This window comes from Crocodylus porosus, unplaced genomic scaffold, assembly GCF_001723895.1.
Source record: "Crocodylus porosus isolate Cpor-Errol unplaced genomic scaffold, CroPor_comp1, whole genome shotgun sequence".
In the NCBI taxonomy this organism is placed as follows: Eukaryota; Metazoa; Chordata; order Crocodylia; family Crocodylidae; genus Crocodylus; species Crocodylus porosus.
In genome coordinates this window covers 52,384,665-52,407,169 of record NW_017728909.1, presented here as the reverse complement: position 1 = coordinate 52,407,169, position 22,505 = coordinate 52,384,665, and the positions used below count along the sequence as shown (strand labels likewise).

The window sequence follows — 22,505 nt, the reverse complement described above, 5'->3', positions numbered from 1 at the left end:
AGAACCTATGTTGTGCTGTCATGGGTAGTCAGATAAACTTTGTTTTTTGTGTTCTGAAGTGCAAGCAAATAAAAGGTTGGGTCTGTACACCTGTTTCTGCCTGTTTTATCAGTAGCCAACCCACAAGGTTACCTGTAATGTGCGTAACAAAGCTGCCCCCGCACTACATCAGAAACATTTACATTCCTTAATTCATGATCTGGTTAAAAAAAAACTAAAGCAAACCTCTATTATTTTTTTTCAATTTTGTTTTCATGAAATTACTATTTTTTTTCAAAATGTAATCAAATGTATTAAAGTAACTCTGTTTTTTAACGTAAGAAACAGCCTCAACTTATATTGTGGATTCCTCTCTGAATAGACAAGAGTGTCACCAGGTTTTTCACAACTCTTTCAAAAAACAGGGTTTATGTGGGTCAGATTCACAAGTCTCATGCCCAGATTCTCATAAGATACCTAAAATGCCCCGATAAGTTAATGTGCTTAACTTTTGGAATGTAGATTGTCTGTTGCTTCATGTGTATTGGTAGAGTGGATCCATGCTATTTGACAAGGTGAACGGCCTTTCCATCAAGGTAGGATGAGAACTCTTCATAGCACTTGCTGCTCTTCTGATGCAGTCGCTTAGAACTGAGGAAGCCCTGTGGTACCTTGGACAGCACCTTGGCATAGGTTTTGATGTTTTTAATTGGAGGCTTCTAGGAAGTTTCTCTTGACCTCTAATGCAGCCACAGCTTAGGCTATGAGAATTTTAAATCCTCAAAACTGTCTGTGCCAGCGTGTGTTTTATACCATCAACATTCAGGTTTCTTCAGCTCTCTTTTTGTCCCTTGCATATGTCAGAAACCCAAGGAAATTTGTGTAGACAACAAGGAGAAAAGGGTCATTTGGGGACCAGTGTGTGAATACCTAAGGCTAGCACACAATCACAATAATTCACCTGGCCTCAACTCCCTTGCCATATAAATGGAGTGCTGTCCTTTATCAGTCTTTGGAATTTGTTGGAACCTACGACTTGGTTATCAAATTAGAATTATTGGTTTGTCTTGTTGCTTGGAAGCTGCCAGTTCTCTGTGTACCAGTTTAATGAGGTGTAAATTTGTACAAAATAGTAGCTGGATTATGAGGTCTTCACTAGTACTGTCTAATCTGAATATTGGGACCAAGATAATTGACCTGGTTATGTAAATTAGATGGGATTGACCTGTGAAAATACTAGGAAAACAAAGCAGGAAAGCTTTTTTGCTTTTCTGTACCTGAGGTCTTGTCAATATAAAAGGAAAATATCTTACAAGGACATGTTTTTGGCATGTTACCACTGTCATTATAAAGTCTCAGTAAGCTGCTTCCTGTTTTTTTGTGCTATCTGATTTTGGCCACATGCCTAGGCAGTTCTTCTGTGTAATATATAGGCATTAAAGGTCTGGAGTCTGTTTTCTTATCTGTGCTTCTCTGTTAACTTGGATAAATCTTCTGTTTAAACTGTGACAAGTGGCTTAGTGCGCAAGACTGAGCAAGCAAAGTCTGCAATTTAGGTCTGAGGCCTGCTTTGCAGCTAATTGTGTTTGAATTAGATCCACATTAGGTGATATCAGTTCTAGAAACATCTCATTTAAACCATTTACTTCTAAAACACCTCAGAGACTGAAAGTCCTTAAACCCCAAAAACATAAAAAATGCCATCATAAAACCATTTTTAAAAAGTGGGAATAGTTTTGTCTAGGTGAAAAAATCTTATGAGCTATCATCATTTTACAAAATGTTCAATACAAAAATCCCATTTAAAATAACCAACAAAAATCCTAGCATTAAAACCATTCACTCAACACATGGTTCACCCAGCAACAAAATTAAAAATAAATTTGAACAATTTATGACTCATGTCCTCCACTTCTCTTACAAACAGGACCATTTACAACAATATTGAAATGGGCTATAGGTCAAATAGCTTCCTGCTAGAAATTTTCACCTTGGAAAAAACAAAGTTACTTTAAAGCCACTTGAAATGAAACTTATTTAAATTTAAGCTTTTTATTTTATGTCTGTATTGTCAGGCTATTTCTGTCATAAAACCACTAGAAAAAAGACAAGGCTGTTTCCTACATTAAAACACAGAATCACTTTAATACATTTGATTACATTTTGAAAAAAAATAGTAATTTCATGAAAACAAAATTGGAAAAAAAATGTAACAAAGGTTTTTTAGATTTTTTTAACCAGATCATGAATTAAGGAAAGTAAAAGTTTCTTATGTACTGGCGTGGGGGTCAGCTACAGGTAACCTTGTGGGCTGGCTACTGATAAAACAGGCAGAAACAGGTGTACAGACCCAACCTTTTATTTGCTTGCACTTCAGAACACAAAAAACAAAGTTTATCTGACTACCCATGACAGCACAACATAGGTTCTCATCCGTACTGGCTGGGGAGACTTGAGAGGTGAGAGGAGGGTAGCATGCAGATTGTCAGTAGGTCTTCTTGAATTTGCTGAGTTCTCCAAATTCTCCTCCAGCCTATACCCCATATTTATAGGTGGCTGGTTCTAATATTCTAATAAATGATCTCTAATTAGTTTTATTGAAATTTCTTTGTTTCACTGAAACTTTTAGATCTGGACTGAACAAGATCTCTTGTGGACCTGGAGGGTGTCAATTAGTCTTGAGATCTATATCCTTGGGAAAATAAAAAGGAGGATTTCTTATCTCCTTTCCTTCCACATTGTGGAATGCTGTTCAGCGCTGTCCTGTTTAGCTTCCTTTTACAGTCTTATCTGAAAAGGCTGTTTTGTTTTTACAAATGATCTAAGTATCTTAACTAACATAAATATTATAGCACAGTAACATCTAATAAATTTGGTTACATCAGTCACAGCAATTACTATTCTAACATAAAGCTATGGGATTATGTATTTGGATTATTAATGTATGCTTTTGCCTTATACGATCTCTTTTCAGACTTTGTTTAATTGTATCTCACTGCTGGTTTAGTTAGACATGTGGATGGCTTCTTTTACTTTGCTGACAAGCTAGCTGTCACATCTGCAAAGGTTCATGCCACGGTCACTCAGAAGTAGGTTTTGGGACCTTCTGCTTAGCCACACTTCTGCAGCTTGACCTAAGACACTTGAAAATGGCCAAAGCAGGCAACAGTTTCTACTTTGAGCTTTCGGCAGAAAAACACTAATTTGTTTGGATATTACTTGTGTACATGTTTGATATGTTCGGTCTGCCTCTTTTTTCCTTTTCTTGCATTATGAAGCCCTCATTTACAGTTGCATATTGCAGCAGGTCTCGTGCATATGATCTGTTGACTTCTTAATTGAGCATGTCTTATCTAGACATGGGTTGGGGCAGGTTCTCAATCCTTTGTTTGTTGTTATAAATGCCACATTTGAAAATTTTGAAGTTTAAGAATATATGGTAAGGATTCTCCCTCTCACTCAGTGGGAGGGAAGGCTTAATCACTTGAGTCACAGGCTTTATTGATATTTTCTCTGGCATTCTAACATTTTAAACTATCTCTTTTCCCTCTTCTACCTACGGTTTTATACCACACTTATCACCATAGTATTTGAGTCTGTTAAACACTGTAAAAGAAACTCTTTTTCACGTGTAGGTGAACATTTTTTTTCTTGTGTGATTTATTTTGAAAAGTCAAGCTTTAAATGTGTCTCTTGGTAGAGAAGTCGGTTGTCTGTGAAATGCATCTCAGTCATGAGACTGCTTTGGTTTCCCACGTTCATTAACTCTGTTCCAGTAGAATACTGGTATTACAGGACAAAGTGCAAACTTAAGAATGCAGCACTGGACCTTCCAGCTTTCATCTGCTCGGTGGGGAGCCAGTGCAAAAAGCAGAGCACTATTTTGTTAAGTTGCTCAGTAGACAGACTATTATAGCTTGTGCTTATTTAGAACCATTGTGAACCTGACTATTTCATCTTTGGCAGATTGTTTTGCAGCACTTAGATCTCTTGTTCATGTATGTGTTCATTCATCTTGCCCAACTGTAGTTTCATCCAGCCACCGTATACAGGTGCTGATAACTCCAGGCATGTGGATAGCTATTTGCCTTGTCAGTAATGCAGATGTAGGATTTGGCATCTGAATTCATGTTGATATTAGAACTTCTCCTTGTGGCTTCACTTACATGTTTGAATGAGTTTGTAGCGGGGATGAAACAATTTTGCCTTGTGATGCCATAGATGTAATCTGATGAAAAGGACTGGAGTCATAATTGTGTGATCCCTATAACATCTTTTATGTTGAAGGCAGCTTTCTCACTGGAAGCATCAAGTGTCACAAAGAATCAGTATTGTAAGGATGTACTCCTAGTCTTTATACAAGAGGAATGTATTCATCATTTTAACCAATGCTATAATGTTTCATTGCAGGCATAAACTAGGCTAGGTGACAGGTCTACAGTATTTGCAGTGGATAAGTAGAGTTAACTTTTGAAAAGATACTGCATTTTATTTTTTTACAGGTGTTTATATTCATATCTCTGAGAGTACTTTCTAGATTAACTGCATGTTTTTCACATTCATTAGAGAAGCAAGGAGACACAAACTTCAAAATAATGTAGAAAGACCTTTTGAACATGGGAAAGAAAGGTAGCGATATGTTCAAGCTAATCTTAACCAAGCTGCCAGTCCTTATTCTTTTTAACAAACATTGATTTGACATTCTCTAGGGAAAAAAATGAAGAAAAAAGGTTAGTGTATGAGTCAGAGATACAATCAAAAATTGTGTGACTATAAAAGGCTGCTGCTTTTTAAGCTCCTTTTCAAAGATGCTTTCAGAGATAGTAGAGAGGATGATTTGGAAGACTGTTCTTTGAAGAGTGTGTGGGGGGAACATTGAGTGAGTAAGCATAGCTAGCCTTCTGCATTGGCAGAATGAGCAGGTTTCTAGCCAAAGTCGCTAGAATCTTTTTTATGTGATATAAAATTCTAGCTGTGGAGGCCACATGTACTGCAATTAGTGCATTTTTGCTGTGCAGCTGATGTGGTGCTGTGCACTGATTTTTGTCCTTGATAGAGCAACAGCAATAGATGATAAAGCAGAATTTCATCTCCTGCAAAGCTCAGCTTCCGCAGCTTGGCAGGGGAGGATTTTCCAAAGATACCAGTTCTCACAAACAAATATTCAACAAGTCTCACAATCTTTAATATTTTGCTCTTGGAGGCAAGAGCTTATGCAAGACTCTTGGCTTTTGTGTATTCTTTTAAAGTAAAGTAAGTTTCAAATCTTCATGGGTATGAACAGCAGCCTGAAAAAGTGATCCATATATACTTTAAAGATCAGTAACTTGGCAGCAGATTAAAAGAACCCAACATTTACTGATGTTTTTACAAATCTTGTTTTTTAAGCTTATTCTTTAGTTTTTTTAAATTTGGGATGGGCAATACTGTTGTCTAGCAGCAGGAAGGCTAAATCAAGAATATGTGTCTCTGGTGGCTTCTTTTCTTTTCTTTGTATTTGCCTGCTAATTATGTAAAACATCAGGGAATGGAAGCTATATGTACATCATTCTAAAAAACAAGGATCTTACAACAACTCATGGAAATTAGTCTTTTCTAAGGAATTTGTTGCTAAAGTTGCTAGAATACTGTGATTCAGCAATGAATTCAGTGTCAGATTTTGAAAGTGTTCACCACATTTAATTTTGTATTAACTGCTGCAGAATTTTAAAGGAAATTCAACCTCCCACATTCTGTATTTTGCAGAGAAAGATTGTAACAAGATGCTAGTCCTGTATGCATAACCATAGTCCAGTGCCAGAGCTAGAAGTGCTGGTCACATTATGATTGTTATTGGACTTGGAACCAGGCCTCCTGAGAGCTATTTCAGAGGCAGTCTGTTAGGAGACATGCAAGGAGAGCAGTATGCTCTAGAGTGTCCTTTCACAAGCAGCTAAAAGAGTTGGATATCAGCCCATGGCCTAAGGGAGAAGAACACAAATAAATACAACCCCAGTATGAAGATGACTGTGAAACCCTGTGTGGCTGTTGTGGCAACCTGGGAACAGAGCCTATGAGTCACCTATCTAGACCTTTGAAAAGATAACAGAATTGGGCAGCATGAACTGTGATTTGGTCCTTGCTGAAGATCAAAACATTTGTAGTGTGGAATGGGTATGAGGAAGGACTGTGAGGTTATGGGGGTATGACTTACAGGGTTTGGAAAATCTTGATGCAGGAGAGAGTGCCTGAATACTTTTTTACTTAATGCAAATAAACCTAATCCAAGAAGGACAAATGTTAATCTCTAAAGTTAATAGTGTGTTGTGTAATTACAACAGCAGTTCAGGAGGAAGGGGCAGTGAGGTAAGCAGTGCACTCAGGTGGGGTGAGTATGATGGCCTGGAGATGGGTCACACAAATTTAGCGAAAACACACAGAGTACCACATGTTGTACCTGAAACATCCTTCTGTTTTGATGTCCTACCAATCTCTTCCTACTGGGCATGTCTAGACAAGACATTTATTGTGGAGTTGCCTAACTGGCTCCATAGTAAATGTCTTGCATCTACATATGCAGTGCTAGTAGGCAGGAGTAAACTAATTAACTCTGCAGCAAGCTAGTACTTGTAAATACAGGTGCTATCCTGCTGTGGAATTTTTTTTACTCTGCGTCACCCCACCTGGGTAGGACATGAGGTGCTTCAGTGCAGGGGTTGCCTGCCAGCTAGTCCCATACTGAAGTACCCTTGTGCCAGCCCCTCCGCATCATATTGAGCTGGGCCAGAGCAGCTCTGGGCTGGCAGACTGAACCCCCCCGAACACCCTACCAGCCAGGGTTGCTCTTCCCCAACCCAATCTGCTGTGGTCCCAGGCACATGTGTAAACGTGGCACCTGGGAGCAATAAACTCCGGCACAGTACATTCCAGAGTTTATTGCTGCACATTAATATGTACATATAGATGTACTCACTGTCTTTATAACTGTCTTCTGGCAGTGAGATTCAATGAGTCTCCCAATGCCAGTGATCATTCTACCACACTTTCTCCAAATATTTGTTAAAATATAGGCAAAAGACAAAATAAGGTACTAAAAGACAATAACCTCTTATTTCCCATATAGTGGATGATCAATAATAATAAATCATATAATATCAAAATAAGTTACTAGGAAATAACTTTCCCATATAATGGATAGTCCGTATCAAGTCTCATTTTTCCCATATAATGCATGATCCATATCCAGTAAAATAACCCTAATATGCTATACTGCTACAAAAAAGCCTGCTAATTGCTGCACAGTATAGGTAAATATTTACATTTGCTATACCACTGAGTTTCCTATGTTTCAGAATGTTAAAGAACAATCATTTGATTAGCATCTTCTATGGCACCAAGTACCTGGAGACTTCATTCCATTTGAAAATTCAGCATACTTTTTTATAAATTATATGCAATCAACCACATTATTTCCAGTTAAAAGGAAGGAGGCTAACTTAGTTATATGGGGGTATAAATCAGGAAGGTAAGAATGAATAATTTTTAGATGGCAGCAGGTGAACTTCCTGGATCCCTGGGAAATTTGAACATTAACGTTTTTCAAAGGTGGGGAGTGCTATGGTGTTTTGAACTCCCTTTCTGGAAGTTTCAGCAAGTCCATAAGACAGTGCGCAATGCAGGAGCAATGTATATGTGGGTGGGATATAGGGTAGTGGAGAAGGGAGGCTTTTTTATCCACAGTGATATGTAAGTATTTCAGGTTTTCTATCTAAAAATTGTAAAGCATTTGAAGTTTAACACAGGTAAAACTACTTTCTGTTCTTCCTTCTTAATTCCTATCAACCTCAGTAGACCTTCCATACCAGGCCACTTCCCTGTATCTATAGGTCTAGACAAAGAATCTATAGGTCCTTCCTCCTCCATACCTACCTACTCTCATTTTTTCTGTTTCTTAACCCTACAACCTTCTCTCCCTCCACTTCTCCATCTTTCAAACCTTCAGCCCAGACTAAGCAGCAAGTTAATTTGTACACATTTTAAATGATTGCAAAGATTCCTGTCCATGCAAAAGGAGTTGTACACAAGTCTAGCTTCACCTAACCTCAGCTGTTAATAATTTAGAAGGGGGAAAATTGATGTGATGGAGGGGAACAATGCTGTGCATGTTTCTGTAAAGCTTTTCTCTGCCCTGACTTTGTCAAAATCAGTAATAGGACTTTCAGCCAGAAATGTACCTATCTCCAAAAATGTGGGGTGCAGGAGTGAATTATAAAACTTCTGTAGTTTCCCATTTCATTAATTTTGAGCCTGGGAGGAAAGGAAGACAATCCTCTTTCACTGTCTCTTTATTTGTACATTATAATGATCCCCTAGTTATTATTTTCCCTGCCTACTTAAGTATTGGATTTCTATATTCCAGTCACTAGCAGCTTCTAATAAAGGCCTGTAGTTTCATGCATATATGCGGTACATGCACACAGACCTGCACACACACATATACATACACACACACACACACACACACACACACCTTGAAAACTTTTTTTTCTTAATTTTTCCTAACAGTTGTCCTCCATAAAGATGATACACTGGGATTAGAGGTGACGTGAAATTTTGAAGGAATTGTGTACACATGTTCAAATAATCTGGGAGAATTCTACAGCCAAGGGATATGTACACATATCTCAGTATGCTCTGCAGGCTCCTTTAATCTGCTTGGTAACAGATGGCAGCAGTCCATATGGCTAACCCAGAATCCCCATGGTCAGCCTGCACTGTCAGCATGTATAGCTATTCACTCTCCCAGGAGAAACACTCCTGGGTTATTTGTCTCCTGGAGCAGCCATTTACTCTGGGATAAAAAGCCTCAACATCTGTATACTCATGGTTTCCTTTGTTTTAATTGGGATGAGTTTTTGAGCAGTAGGGTGATGGTGTTACAATTCAGGTATAGAAGCTACTGCCAAATGGTTTACCATAATTAAATCCAAAGTACTTAATCAGGACTTCAACGTCATCATTTGTTATTGTACCATTTAATTTACTCCTCCAAGACATTCAGAAGCTTCATACTATTTTCCTATCAGGGAGCAGATTTATATAGCTAGCTATACAATGCTTCTTTAAAAATTATAATCCCTGCTTCTCCTTTTTCAGTTAAAAGACCTGTCTTAGAGAATTGCTTAGTTAAAAACATGGAGAGAGACAGGTTTATGGCTAATTCTGAGAGCATCCTTTATATGCTAGCAGTATTGTGATCCTGCTGTTTTCTGTCATACACACGACAGGGGTTTAGTTTTTAAAACTCTCCATTTCAATTTAGAGAACTAAACCCCCCGGGTCATGTGTATGCAAGGTTAGGGGGCCCGATCCTTAGAGCCTACCTGCCTTTCCCATGGCTGGGAGGGTGGGGGGGCAAGCTGCCAGTGGGGCAAGCAGTCCCTGAGCTGCAGGGGACCCCAGTGCTTCCCTCTGCAGTGGTAGCACCCCCGCCAGGTGGCACCTGCCTGCTGGCACCCAGCCCAAGTGGTCCAGGGGGGCGCTGCCATTGTGGAGGGAAGTACCGGGACCTGTGCAGCTCAGGGGCTGCGTGACCAGGGGCAGCTCGTGCAGGCAGGCTGAACTGAAGAGAGGAAAAAAAAAAAAAAGCGGTGAGGGGCCTGATCTTTTTTTTTCCCCCTCCTAGACCCTGCCTGCCTGGCTGAGCTGCGCAAGGCCTGGTGCTTCCCTCTGCAGCTGTGGCACCTCTCAGGCAGCTCCCACCCTCTGGCAGCCCACCCAGGAGCTGCCCGGGCAGCACTGCAGCCGTGAAGGGAAGCACCGGGGCCTACACAGCTCAGGCAGGCAGTCGGGGGGGATTGGAAAATCAGGCTGTTCATTGCTTTTTTTTTCTTCAGTTGAGTCTGCCTGCATGAGCTGCCCCTGGATCACACAGTTCCTGAGCTGCATGGGACCTGATGCTTCCCTCCATGGTGGCAGCAGCCCCTGGGACTGCCCAGGCCAGGTGCCAGTGGGTGGGTGCTGCCTGGGGGCACCACCACCGCAGAGGGAAGCACTGGGGCCTCCTGCAGCTCAGGGACGATTTGGCCCACCAGCAGCTTGCCCCCCACCACTTCCCCCCTGCACAGGAATGGCAGGTAAGCTCCAGCACCCCATGCACTGTCCCTGCTGCCTGGGACCACCTGGGAACAGCTGGCTTGCCCCTGGGGCAGAGCAGCAAGGTGGCAGGAGGGTGGCTGTGTGTGCTGATGGTGGGGACGATGCACAGGGCGCTGGAAGCCCGCCAAGCCCAAGTATCTCCAAACACATCGGCTTCTAGCACCCTGTGCACTATTGCACTTTGTTATGTAGCAAACTGAAACACCTCGGATGGGCTTTACCTTGCTACATAACAAAGTCATTTAAAGCAGACTATGCTACCAAGCATGTAAATAGCAATGCCATTGAAGTGGGGCAAAAGGACAATTTTGTTTTGTGTACAAAGGGGCCCATAGGCTACACAATTGTGATTATTTTCCATTAAAAAAGTAGAAAGTTCCTTGGGGAAGGTGTGGGTAGTGGCAGCACTGATTTATCTTCAGCCTTTAGTGTTCTTGCAAATATTGGCAAAATTTTCATTCAATTAAACAGGAACATGATTGACTCCTTTATCTGTGAAATGAAGCAGCTGTGTTTATGGAATTAGGTAAAATGGGTTAGTGAACCAGATTTGCTTTTGCACAAGCATGAAGTTAAGTGCTGTTTCTTCCTTCTCATTTTCCAAGTTATCGATATTTGCTTAAAAGCTAGAAGAACTCCAGTTCATTTTGATGGATGCCAGTGTTTGTGATTGAACATTTTCACTTCAAGGCATTTGCTAGTGATGGAGCTGTTTCTCTAGAAACTCCGATTTCCCAGCAGCACCACCTGTTAAGTGCATTGTATTAAATTTGCATTAACAGGTTACCATGGGCAATTGTCAAAACAGTAGTTAGTAGGGGGTGAGGTGAATCACCTGTAGAGAAAAGCATTGTTCGTTGAGTAGATTAGGAGAAAAGGAAAAGAGTTGTAAACATTTTGATATGTATACTGTATCTAGGCAACAATGTAGCATTTCACAATGTACTTCAATGTCAGGAAATTCTGAAAGATTCCCTCCCCTCTCCCCCTACAGAAGCCTTGGACCAAATTCACCTTTGGTGTAACTCTAATTTGTTTGTTAGCAATGATTTTGATACAGTGGGTCTTTGCAGCCTTGGTCCTACAAAAGCCAATAAACATTTTTTTTAAATTGAAGTTTATTACTTAATATTCAGTGCACATTTTCACTCCACAGAGCAATCAAACACCACCAGAGTGGCTCTATGTCTTATGATAAATGTCTTGACAACTTGATCTCTGGAACTGCAATAACTAGTACAGGCTGGAAGCAAAGTTAAAAAGTTTAACAGTGTGAGTAATTAACCATTAAAGCAATTTACCTAGAGCAGTGGTTCTCAACCTTTTTAGTTTCGAAGCACGCCTGGCTAGACTCAAGGCACCCGTTGGGGAAAATGCCACTTGTTAGCCTTCCTCTGTTTCTTGACCGTGGAAAAATAATTAAGCAATTCCTGTGTTGCAAAGACCTCAGAAAGACCACAAGAGGTGAAAATGTTTTTGATAATACAGACTCCTGTTTGAAATCTCTGAGTTTATCTTGTGAATCATGTGCAGGTGTTTGCATACTCAGCTGTACTTATTGCCTGGCATCCCACAACACCCTTAGAAAGATCACATGGACCTGCAAGGTGCTATAGCATTCTGACTGAGAATTGCTAACGTAGGGAGATGGTGGATTTTCCTTCATCTTAGGTTTGTTTAAATAAGGGACTGGGTATCTTCCTAAAAAAGATGCTGAAATTAAAGCAGAATTTATGGGCTTCACACAAAAATTACTAGATGAGACTAAGTGATCATAAGGATTCTTTTCAGCCTTAGATATCTCCACAGACAGTTTGTGCTTTTCTAGCACCTTCAGGTGCTACTAAAACTCTAAGCATTCCTGTATACATGAGAATGGAGTAGAGAAATTAGGTGACTTGTGTAATGTCAAGCTCTAAATTGAGCAGTCAGAAATAAAATCCTAGTGTCCTGGGTTCTTGTCCTATGTTTTACCTACAGTACTTAGAATAATGACTGTTTCACATGTAGATATTGGATCTGAATTTGGTCTAGTAAGAGTACAGGGAATAATAAATACTGTCACCCTAAAATTCTGTTCTTTTCTGAAGTTTCACTGTAGATGTTCTGTGCAAAGTACTACAGATAAAAATGTGAAGAAAGAACACTGAAAAGGAGAATTTCAAATAAGATCTGTTGCTTGATATTTGGGCATTCTTTTAAACATTTGACTGAAATATTTGCCAGTCAAACTGTATATTAATAATCTTCATGAACAAGAATAATCTTAGTGTTGCATAGTGATAGTCTTAAAAGACAGGAACTAATCAGTTTAAATCCTTTGTTTTTAAAGGCAGCAATGGAGAAGCCAATTAATCAGCGATTATTTGTGACAAGAATTTTGCATGAGTTTGAAAGTGACACATTTTTTCCAGAGATTGATTTAGAGAAATATAGACTTCTCCCAGAGTAAGTATCAAGATGCATGCTAATACAATACTTCTAAATCACTCAAAAATTAAAGACTTTATAATTAATTGTGAATTGTTTTAAATCCTACTTAGGCTCTGATTACCTTGTAAGTTTTGAAGATTAAAATGTTTTGATGTGAAAAAATACCAGAGATAATGTGCCATATCAACATAGGAAGATAGTTTAATTCCAAATAATGAGTATACTAATGACATACTTGTCCAATGTAATAGAACAAATTAAGATCCAATCCTAAAGCCAAAATGTCAGATTGCTCACATGAGTAAAGTTAAATTCATAAGCGTGTGCATGAGCATGTGTAAAACATTTGCAGCACCAGAGGGATATTTTTACTGCATTTGACAGAAAAACAAGCCTTATATTTTAATATGAATTTCTTCCAAAGTTGAGCAGATAAGCCTACAAAGCAAAGTGGTAAATATGTTTTCTTTAGCAATATGGCCCTTATTCAGGAGAGCATTTAAGTATGTGCTTAATTTTAAAGCAAGGATTTTAAGCACTTTAATTCTGAAATGGAGCTGTAAATTCTGGCTGTCAGCACCAACCATTGCATAGGGAGCTTACGCAGTTATAAACAAGTACAAATAAAACTGAAAACAATTTTGGTTCCCCAAATGTTGCTAGCCAGCACTACTCCAATGATCTGTATGTAACACATTGTGCTGTGGCATAACTGCTGTAGTAATCACAATTAAAACCAATTCTATAACAAAGGAGCTGTTTGGCTAACCCTACAGAGCTGTAGATTTAAACTTAGAGGGCAGAAGTACTCCGTTTAAACTAAAGAGCTCTTTTAATCCCTCTGTAGGGCAGGACATATAAACTATATACCCCACCCCATGCCTACAGGGATTGCCACACACTAGGGATGCATGGGCAGTAGTTTAGATAACCACATTTCCTTGCTGAGAGAGCGTAGCATAAAAACGGACCTGGGATTCAATAGGTACTCTCCTGGCTGACACAACCCAAAGGTGTGCTGGCTCAGCTTAATGCTAATCCATATCCACATGCACTTAATTTCCACTGCTGATTGTATGGAAACATACAGGCTTCTTACAGGCCCTTTAGGAAAGCGAAAAAAGGTTAATAGCACCTTCTATCACTATGCTTTCCCCCATCTCCCAGCCCTGGATTCTCAGGTAAAGAGAGCAAAAACACCATGAGCCAAGTCTAAATATAGCTTAGGTTCTTCAGATAGTGGCCTGAATAACAGAAATAGTACAGGCAGTCTTGATGTGAAGATTTATTTGCATATTACTGAAAGTTTCAGTTGTAGAAGAAGCTACCATATTTACTTGAATTTAAGACAACCCTGAATTTAAGTTCCCCCCCCAAGAATTAGAGTCTATATATGAAAGATTTATAAATCTAACTTACAATGTATAAAATCTAATTACCAAAGAGTTGTCTTAAATTCACCCCTCCCCCTGCCCCATTGCTGTAGCGGGGAAAGCAATGGCTGGGAGAAGATGGGGGTGGGGTGTCAGGCAGCCCCCTTGCCCTCTGCCCCACCTCCCCACTTCTTCTCCCTGCAGCCTTCCTGGCCCCACCCCCATCTTCCACCTGCACCCCCATCCCGTCCCCACTCTCCACAGTTTTTTCCTCCCCTCCGTTAGATGCTGCTTGGGCTCTATTCGTTCCTGGGTCATAGAACACAGCACATGGAAATGGAGCCTTTGCCAGGCCTTGCAGCAGCAGCAGTGCTGCTGATTGGCCAGGCAGGGAACGGTGTTTCTCTGTACTCTGTGCCTGAGAGGGAATGCAGCCTGAGCCAGAGCCAAGCTGCAAGTGACAGTGAAGGCAGGAGGAGGCAGAGCTGAAGCTGCAAGGGCAAGCAGAGGTGGGGAACTAGCAGCTGCTCTAGGTCTGACTCTGGCCCCAGCCCAGGTTCATGGCCATAGTCAGCGCTGCAGTCCTGGCCCCCTCTGTTTTGTCTCCGAATCTTAGACAGGAGGCTTTTTTCCCTGTGCTAATTGGAGAAAACACCTTGTCTTAGATTTGAGTAAATACGGTAGGTCTAGGTTCTGGGTAGGACTAATTTCCTATTACCAGTTTCATCAATATTAGAAATGTTAGAAGAATTATAATCCTTAGTGAGATCTGGGTGAACATCAGTGATCTATCTATCAGCAGCGAAGTCGTTAGCATCTTGCCTTTTCCCACGTTGCTTCTTGAGTTTAATAGTATTTATGTTCTTTCCACCTTGCAAGTAATCCATTTATTGCCTTGAAATCTGCCAAACCTAAACCCTGTGCTAACTGTAATGAAGCATTAACAGCAACAAGTTTAGTTAAATTAAGTCAGAAGGCTTTTGTACTACGTCTTCGTCTACAGTCCTGATCTTCTGACACTTTTTTGGGGGGGGAGGGGGGAGAAGTGAGAGGGAATTGCTACTTTTATATGCTCTGTTAACATCAGTGTTTACACACATGCTTAGACCTTGTGCAAGAAAACAAACTGCAGTAAGAAATCTAAACTTCTGACCACTGCCAAGCTCAAAAAATCAACATGCAAATGCTGCTTGGTCATTTTAAGTTCAGCAACTGACCACAGAACCTGAAAGAAGAATTGCAGCACTACAATTCCTGCTTTAATGACTCCATTCACTTCACTTCATTGTGCAGCAGTATGTCAGGTTTATGGCTGCACTCTTGAAATTAATGACTGCTGGTCAGTTCCACCAATAATTATACAGTTAAATAGAGTATAGTTACCTTACAATGTGGACAGTAGAGCTAGAAAGTTCCTATGCACTTAAGCAGTTTATGTACTTAACCAATATGCAGATAACCACTGTTTGTTGTAATGTAAGTAGTAAGCAAAACATTGGGAGCAGCATCATATTATGCAGTTAATCAACTTAGACACTTGCCTGATATTCATATAAGAGATTTGTTTGTCTTCCAGTGAAATGCAGTTCCTTTATCAAGCTAATTGCATGTTTTTAAATGTTATTGGCTAGTTCATTTTTGTTCTACTTTTCTAGGAAATTAGCTTTACTTAAATAGATACCCTTTAATCAGTTCGTGAAAAACTAGAGATTTAAGATGACTAATTATTTCATATTGAAGAAATTTTGCTATAACTGGATAAAAGGAGAGTTGTTCGAAAGACTGCAACATTCTTCTAGTAAAACCTGTAGGACATCTTTACATTGCACCTGTTTCTGGCACTGAATAAATTTAAATGATCCATATCAGTATATCATCTCTATGTTATAAATATATTATTAGCACTTTGCATTTTTTTAATTGGATTGTTTTTTTCAAATCTGTAGTTAATATTGTTGTCTTTTATTGATTTGACTCCTCCTGCCATAGTTTTTCTTGATAGAGACCTACATTAACTGCTGTCCATGTTTAGCATACACTTAGTAAAAATTAACCTGTAATCAGTAGTTTCATGTTATAGCATTTTGGTTTCCTTTTGCCAGTTTTCCACCTGATTAGATCAGTTGTAGATAATTTGTAGTGATGTGTTGTTCATTTTAGGTTTGTTTTTTTTTTCCTTCTCAGATTCCCAGGTGTCCCAGCTGATGTCCAGGAGGAGAATGGCATCCATTACAAATTTGAAGTATATGAAAAAACTGTCTAGACACAGTTATTATGAAATTCTTTATACTAATATAAATGGGCTTACATTATCCATGAAGATCACTTATACTGATTGCATAATTACTAGAGAAATTGCACATTTTTCCTGCAGTTTTGATGAGGAATAAAATGCAGAAATATATCACCTTCTCATATGCGGTAAATAAAGAGTAAACATTAACTTTTTTAATGGACATGGGCTAAATTATTATTCTTATTGTAGAATATAGCTATTTAAAAACTTTCTTCTTCTATTTAAAAACTTCTTGGGTAGAATTATATTTTATGTAGATACCATCAGCCTAGTCCTTTTGGAAACTGTTCAAATTGGAAAACCCTTAGACATCTCTGCCATCAAATTTTATCATAGAAAACAGTCATACTAATGTATTAGATGATTTTATCCTAAGAGATATACTGTAGGTAAGGGTTTTGCAAAAAAGAAACAAGGTCACTGGTTCAGGCCTCTTTGCTCTAAAGTTAGTGGAAGTTTTATGTGAAGAAAGTATGGAGCTCAAAAAGCCAGATCCCAAACACTAAAGTCAACAGAAAGAATTCAGTGGACCTCGGACAGAATTAAGGCTTTAGTGAAAACATTTGTGTTTTTTACTTTAGTTCCAAGTAGTGTGTACATTCCTTCAAGTTTACTATGAAGCATGCTGAGAACTCATGCTTACTGGATTCAGGCATGAATTTTTGAGACTCCTGTTTTCCAAGTTTACAAACAAATGTGTAAGATAGGTAAATGTTCCCTAGAAGAACAGCACTGACATGTTTTGAGTATGAAAAGAATAGTTGTATTCAATAAATGACAGGATTGGCAACTAACCCATAAACTAATTTGCATACAGTATCATTGTATTGGAAATTCTAGTATAAAATGCATTAGGAAGAGCTAGATTATTTTCATTGTTTTTAAACTTCCAGACCTTTCTTGGTGATGAGAGGTGGCATCAATCCTCATCTGTGATCAGTGATAATGTCTTCAGTTTACTATTATTATGAATTCCCTGTTAATGTTTATAGAAGTGGTGGCCATATAAACATAAAATGAGGAAATATGACACACAGATTATATACATTAGATTATATATAAATTCCACAAATACATAAACCCATTCTTTTCATTGTTTTGGTTTACATAATCACCAACATTTCAGTAAATAACAGTCTTGTTTTGTGTATTTGGGTATAATTTGCATAAATTGGATGCATTGTGGCTCCATTACACTCTTCCTGTAGGCTAGGGACAGACATTCAAAAAGCCTGAGCCTGAATTGACTCAATCTTTGCAGGTTATTCTAACCTGGCTAGGCTAAGCCAGTTTGTAACTGAACAGACATCCCAGAAATGCAGGCACATGCCTGCAGTGGCTCAGGCTATAAGCCAGGGGGTACTAAAGCAGCCCTCTCTTCCCTTCTCAAGTGCTGAGCAGAGGGGGGTGTGGCCAGGCCCTGGCAGAGTACTCTGATTTGGGAGGGGTCTCCCCCCCTCCCCCCCTCCAACCAGCCCAGCAGGGAATTGGTAACACTGTGTTTATCATCCCATTAAGAAAACAACAGAAGGACATTACCAACTACCTGTTGATTCTGCCTTTGTCCCATCTGCCACACGGACCATAGCCAGCATGTGGTCTGCTAGCTAATGTTCAGAGTTGTCTGTGTAAGGCAGAGGGAAGGGGTCAATTCCTGCTGAGCAGGAAGTGGTGAGGTGAGTAGAAGGAAGCCAGGCAGACACCTGCAGTCTCCGCTGAGCTGCAGCCAGGGAACAGAGGGGAGGGGCCAAGCCTGCTATGGACCAGAGAGCCCTGCCCAGCCCAGCCCAAAGAGCATGCCAGGATGTGGGGAGTCTGGTTTAACTTAAACCAGCAAGGGGTTTGGGACAGACATTGCATAAACCGGTTTGACCCAAATTAGTTATGTCTGATACTACATTCAACCAGGTTTTCTCAAACTGGTTTCAGCCATTTTCAAACTGATATATGCGCACTGAACATCTGTTCTGTTACAGATTTAAACCAGTGTCGGATCACTTAAACCAGTTTATGTGTAATGTCTGTCCCTAGCCTTAGTATTGAGATACTGGGTTAAAATTACATAAAAGAGAATTTTTTGTGTAAATTATGTATGTCTAATTGTTGAGAAGAACCTGTCAAAAATACAAGTTTAATCGTACATTTCAAAACTGTAAACGTGACAATCAAAAGTCAAGTTACAGTAAAAGTTGCTTTTACAGCATCTTTTCTGAGATATCCCCAGAAAGTTATTTCTATGCATAAGAATAGACAAAAATTAAATAAGCTGTTTTTTCAAAAGTACAATTTCAATGCCTTGTTAAAAATTGAGGACTGCTCTTTAGCTTAGTCCAGAAATATACTGAGGTCTTACAATTTGCTGCCTTTTAATCACTTCAGTAAGTACTCAACCTCTTAAAAATTAGACCATTAGTTGCAGATTTGAATATAAGTATGTGGGCCCCAATCCTTCAATGTGGTAAGTACTTCTTGCAAAATTCAAGTGCCCTTAACTCCCATTCAATGAAAACTGTCATTCCGAAGATCAACCAGTCAGCCTATATGTAACTTAAAGGCATGATGACGGGTAGTGGCCCCTCTCCTGCCTTATAGGTGTATAATCTGAGAAAACCTTGAGCATGCCTAAAGAGCCATGCTGAAATAAAGCCAGGAAGCTTGAGGTTGAGCAGTCCCAGGAGACAAAGTTTTTGCATAATTGGCCTCTGGCCCCACCCTGTATCCCACCCCTCTTCCCCCCCCCTTCCTTCCCAGATTCATAAATTGACAGGCTGGAGCCCTTGAATAATTGAGTAAAAAATCACTGTCCTTTCTATTCCCTCCAACCTCCCCCATCAACATAAACATTTCAGGGAATTGTGAGTTCACATCCTCTTTCCCATGCCTTTTATGCAAAAGGCCATACATAATATTTATAGATGTTTTCACACCCTTCATGCCTTTAATTGAAAATGTAGCAGACCTCCAATCATTCAGTTTTTATTCATTTGCTAACTTTTAGCTTTGATGAAAAGTGCTGGATCGTAAGCGAATTTGCAAGGAAATTCAACTTTTCCATTGACTTGGTTCTCAGGTAAAGCTTTTTGATCCTTTTTTTTTTCTTGTAGAAACTGCAGTGAGAGTTTACTTTTGTTTACATAGACCAGGACTGTACATCTGGTGACTTACGGGTTGCATGCAACCTGCAAATGGTTAATTTGCAGTCCCCAGGTTCCTACCCAGCCACTGGTCCCACCAGCATTGCTCCAGCAGCCAAGGTCTCCAAGCTTCTCTTCCCTCCTCTGGCTTTTACTTCCTGCCCCCGCAGGCCTCAGGGAGTTGAGTGGTGGGGCATGGCAGAATCCATTATGCTATGGGAGCTTGTGGGCGAGGATAGTCACGCAGGGTTGTACATTAGGGGAGCCTGTGGCTGGGGAGCTGAGGATGAGGCCTGGGTGCATGGTGCAGCTGGGAGGGTGTCCATATGTTGTGTAGCCCAGGGAGCCTGTGATTTTTTTCCAGTATAGCCTTATAGCAACTTAGCAGTTGGACAGACCTGACATAAACTTTCCTTAGTCTACAACAAATGTTCCATTTTAATAGATGTGGGAGTGAGTTTAACATCAAGTGTTATGTTTTTGTACTTTGTTTTCATTTATAAGTTAATTTTGAGTTTGTTTGACCAGTTTTAGGCTCATCATTTATTTGGCATAGAAAGAAGTCCTGAATAAACAACCAAATAATGAGCTTTTGCTTACTGTACCAAATAAATAGAGCCAGACAACAGCATTATGCTTTAACATTCTAGGGTCATTGATGCATTTTACTGAAAATTTCTAAAATAGGGTGTGTTAGCAGCTCTACCATGTTAAAGTTGTGTTGCAGAGCTCAATTGTAATTGTAATCTAAATGAAGACTATAAATCCTGACTGCTGTTCCATAGAATCATAGAAACATAGGGCTGTAAGGGACCTCAGCAGGTCATCTGGGATGCTGACGGAAGGGATGTTTTGTTGCACACCTGGCCCCCTGAAGTGCTCTACAGCCATGCCCTGACAGAAGTGAACAGCTGCAGAGTGCTTTAAAAGTACCCGATCATGTGACAATCAGAACCCTCGTTATATGAGGGTTCAAATGAAGGTGCTTTGGAGTGGAGCTCCTTCATTAACTTCTGTCAGTCCCTGCCAGAAGCAGGGCCAAGCTGATGTAACCAAGTCCTGCCCCCAGTACTGTCTTCAGAATGGGAGAGGGAGAAGGGAGGGGAGCGAGCTCAGGCTGGGGTTTGCCACTGGAAGGTGGGGTGGTTGGACTGAAACCCTCCACCTTGGCTTAAAAATTGAGCTGGGCTTTTCCTGGTGGGGGGTTAGGCCAGGGTTGTGCTTGGAGCAGGCAGCTGCAGTGCTGGGAAGGTGGGCTTACAGTGAATTTTGAGGTGGCTGTAGCCCTGGCCCAGTACTCCCCACTGGGAAGAGCCCAGCTCCAGCCTGTAGTAGCAGCCCACCCTTGCCCCACACATACAGATTGGGGGGCACATGCCCCCTATGGCTCCCCTGAGGGTGCACCTAATGGCAGGAACTGCTTCCCCCCTCCCTGTGTCCCATGAATGAGCCTCTCATGGGTCTGTCCCACACCCTGCCCTGCCCCACCCCCTCTCTCACTGCAAGGGCCTCAATCTGCCCCTTCCCTCCCCCACACCTCCCTCCCCCAATGCTACCCTCCAAGCTTCTGGGCTGCATATCAGCAATTGGATTGGTATCGGCCAGTATGGCTAATTAATAATCTGCCATTGGTATCGACCCAAAAAATCTTTATTGGTACACCCCTATCACCCCTATACTTAACAGTGCACTGAGACTCATACCAGGCTGCATAACTTACACACACACACACACACACACACACACACACACACACACACACACACACACACACACACACACACAGAGTACTCTTAGGCATTAGACCAAGTGACTTAAGAAGACAGACCCTAACATCACTATTAGCCATAGAGGCAAGAGATGACAAAAATCACCTGCTCCATCAACTGTTAACTGATGACTGGAATAGGTGGAGGCTTAAAAGTCGCAAACCATTTATACATGAAGCCCACTAGCTTCTGGAAAAGACTGGGAATGCTGAGCCAAATTTATGGTCAGCAATGGAGTGGACCAACCACTGGGAAAAGTCACACCTATCCCTACACCAAACAGTCTCCCCATTGGGTATGACCTTGACAGAGAAGCATGAGTCAAGCTGAACAGACTGAGATGTGGATATGGATGCTTCAAAATATTTTGCAAGATGAACATCTTGGACAGCCCCCTGCGTGAATACAGTATCCAACAAACAGCACAGCACTTAATCGAAAGTTGTATTTTTTATAAGTGCCCAGATGGGACAGATGGAATCCGCACATTGAACAATAATACCAGACAGTGGCTCACAAATCTGGAAGTTGATATCTGATGCCATGCAAAGAAGAAGAAAAACATCTTTGATCTTATTTCTTTAATGACCCTTGTGGGACAGAGAGGGGTTATACATGGTTTATGAAAATGTGTCCCTTTGGTGAACTGAACTTTAATAATATATCTTATATCTGCCTTGCTCATTTCAAATTGGTACAAGTGCCGTTTCTTTATATAATACACTTTCACTGTGAGGCTAAGTAGAACCTCAAATAATTGCTGCCTGATGTTGCTTGAATTAGGGGAGCAGGGTGACTTAAATTAGCATATTTGATTATTTTGGGACAAATGTTAATAGTAAAAGTCACCAGAAACTTAACCATCCTTCAGCCTTGAAAGTCACTGCAAATGAAATACACTATAAATGTATTTATTTACTGCTACTGCCTTTACCAGTGTTGCTTCTCACTTTCACCTCTTTAAAACCTTTTTTTAAAATCTGACCCAGTAATCTGACTGCACCCAGAACTACCCTTCCCTCACTGCCCTTCTCTTCACTTTGTATCAGGGGAAGCTAGCCATTAATATCCTGCTTGGCTCTGTTGAATTTCCTTTTTCTTTGCTCTCCTGCATTCTGCTTCACCAATATGAACTATATCTTTCATGGCTTTTTCTGTTCATCTTAAGGCCATATTCCTTGTAGCCTGTAATTTTTCTCTTCTGACCCAACAGGTAATTATTCTGAGTCAGTCTTCAAAATACAAATCTTCCAAAAGATTTTTTAATCTTAGTTTCATCCCTCTGCCTAATCCAGTGACTGCCATTGGTATCGACCCAAAAAGTACTGCCTAATTGGTATTGGCATTGGTATCGACCCAAAAAGTACTGCCAGTACTGCCTAAT

At 40.3% G+C, this 22,505-nt stretch overlaps 1 protein-coding gene across 4 annotated transcripts in view; it reads left to right on the top strand.

Annotated features, from left to right (window-relative positions):
- DHFR (dihydrofolate reductase) overlaps positions 1-16,378 on the top strand; it is a 36,089-nt gene extending 19,711 nt beyond the window's left edge. Inside the window, exons 5-7 of one of the 4 annotated variants that reach the window (XR_002100451.1) lie at positions 3,958-4,047; positions 4,546-4,608; positions 12,449-12,533. Coding sequence is in view for 2 of the 4 variants with exons in the window: in XM_019532304.1 (XP_019387849.1) it covers positions 12,449-12,564; positions 16,107-16,185 (195 nt within the window). In the remaining 2 variants the exon portion in view is untranslated. Of the gene's footprint in view, positions 1-3,957; positions 4,048-4,545; positions 4,609-12,448; positions 12,565-16,106 lie in introns of those variants that run through there. The other 3 variants (XM_019532304.1, XM_019532306.1, XM_019532307.1) reach the window with 3 other exon arrangements.
- Positions 16,379-22,505: the final 6,127 nt, after the last annotated feature.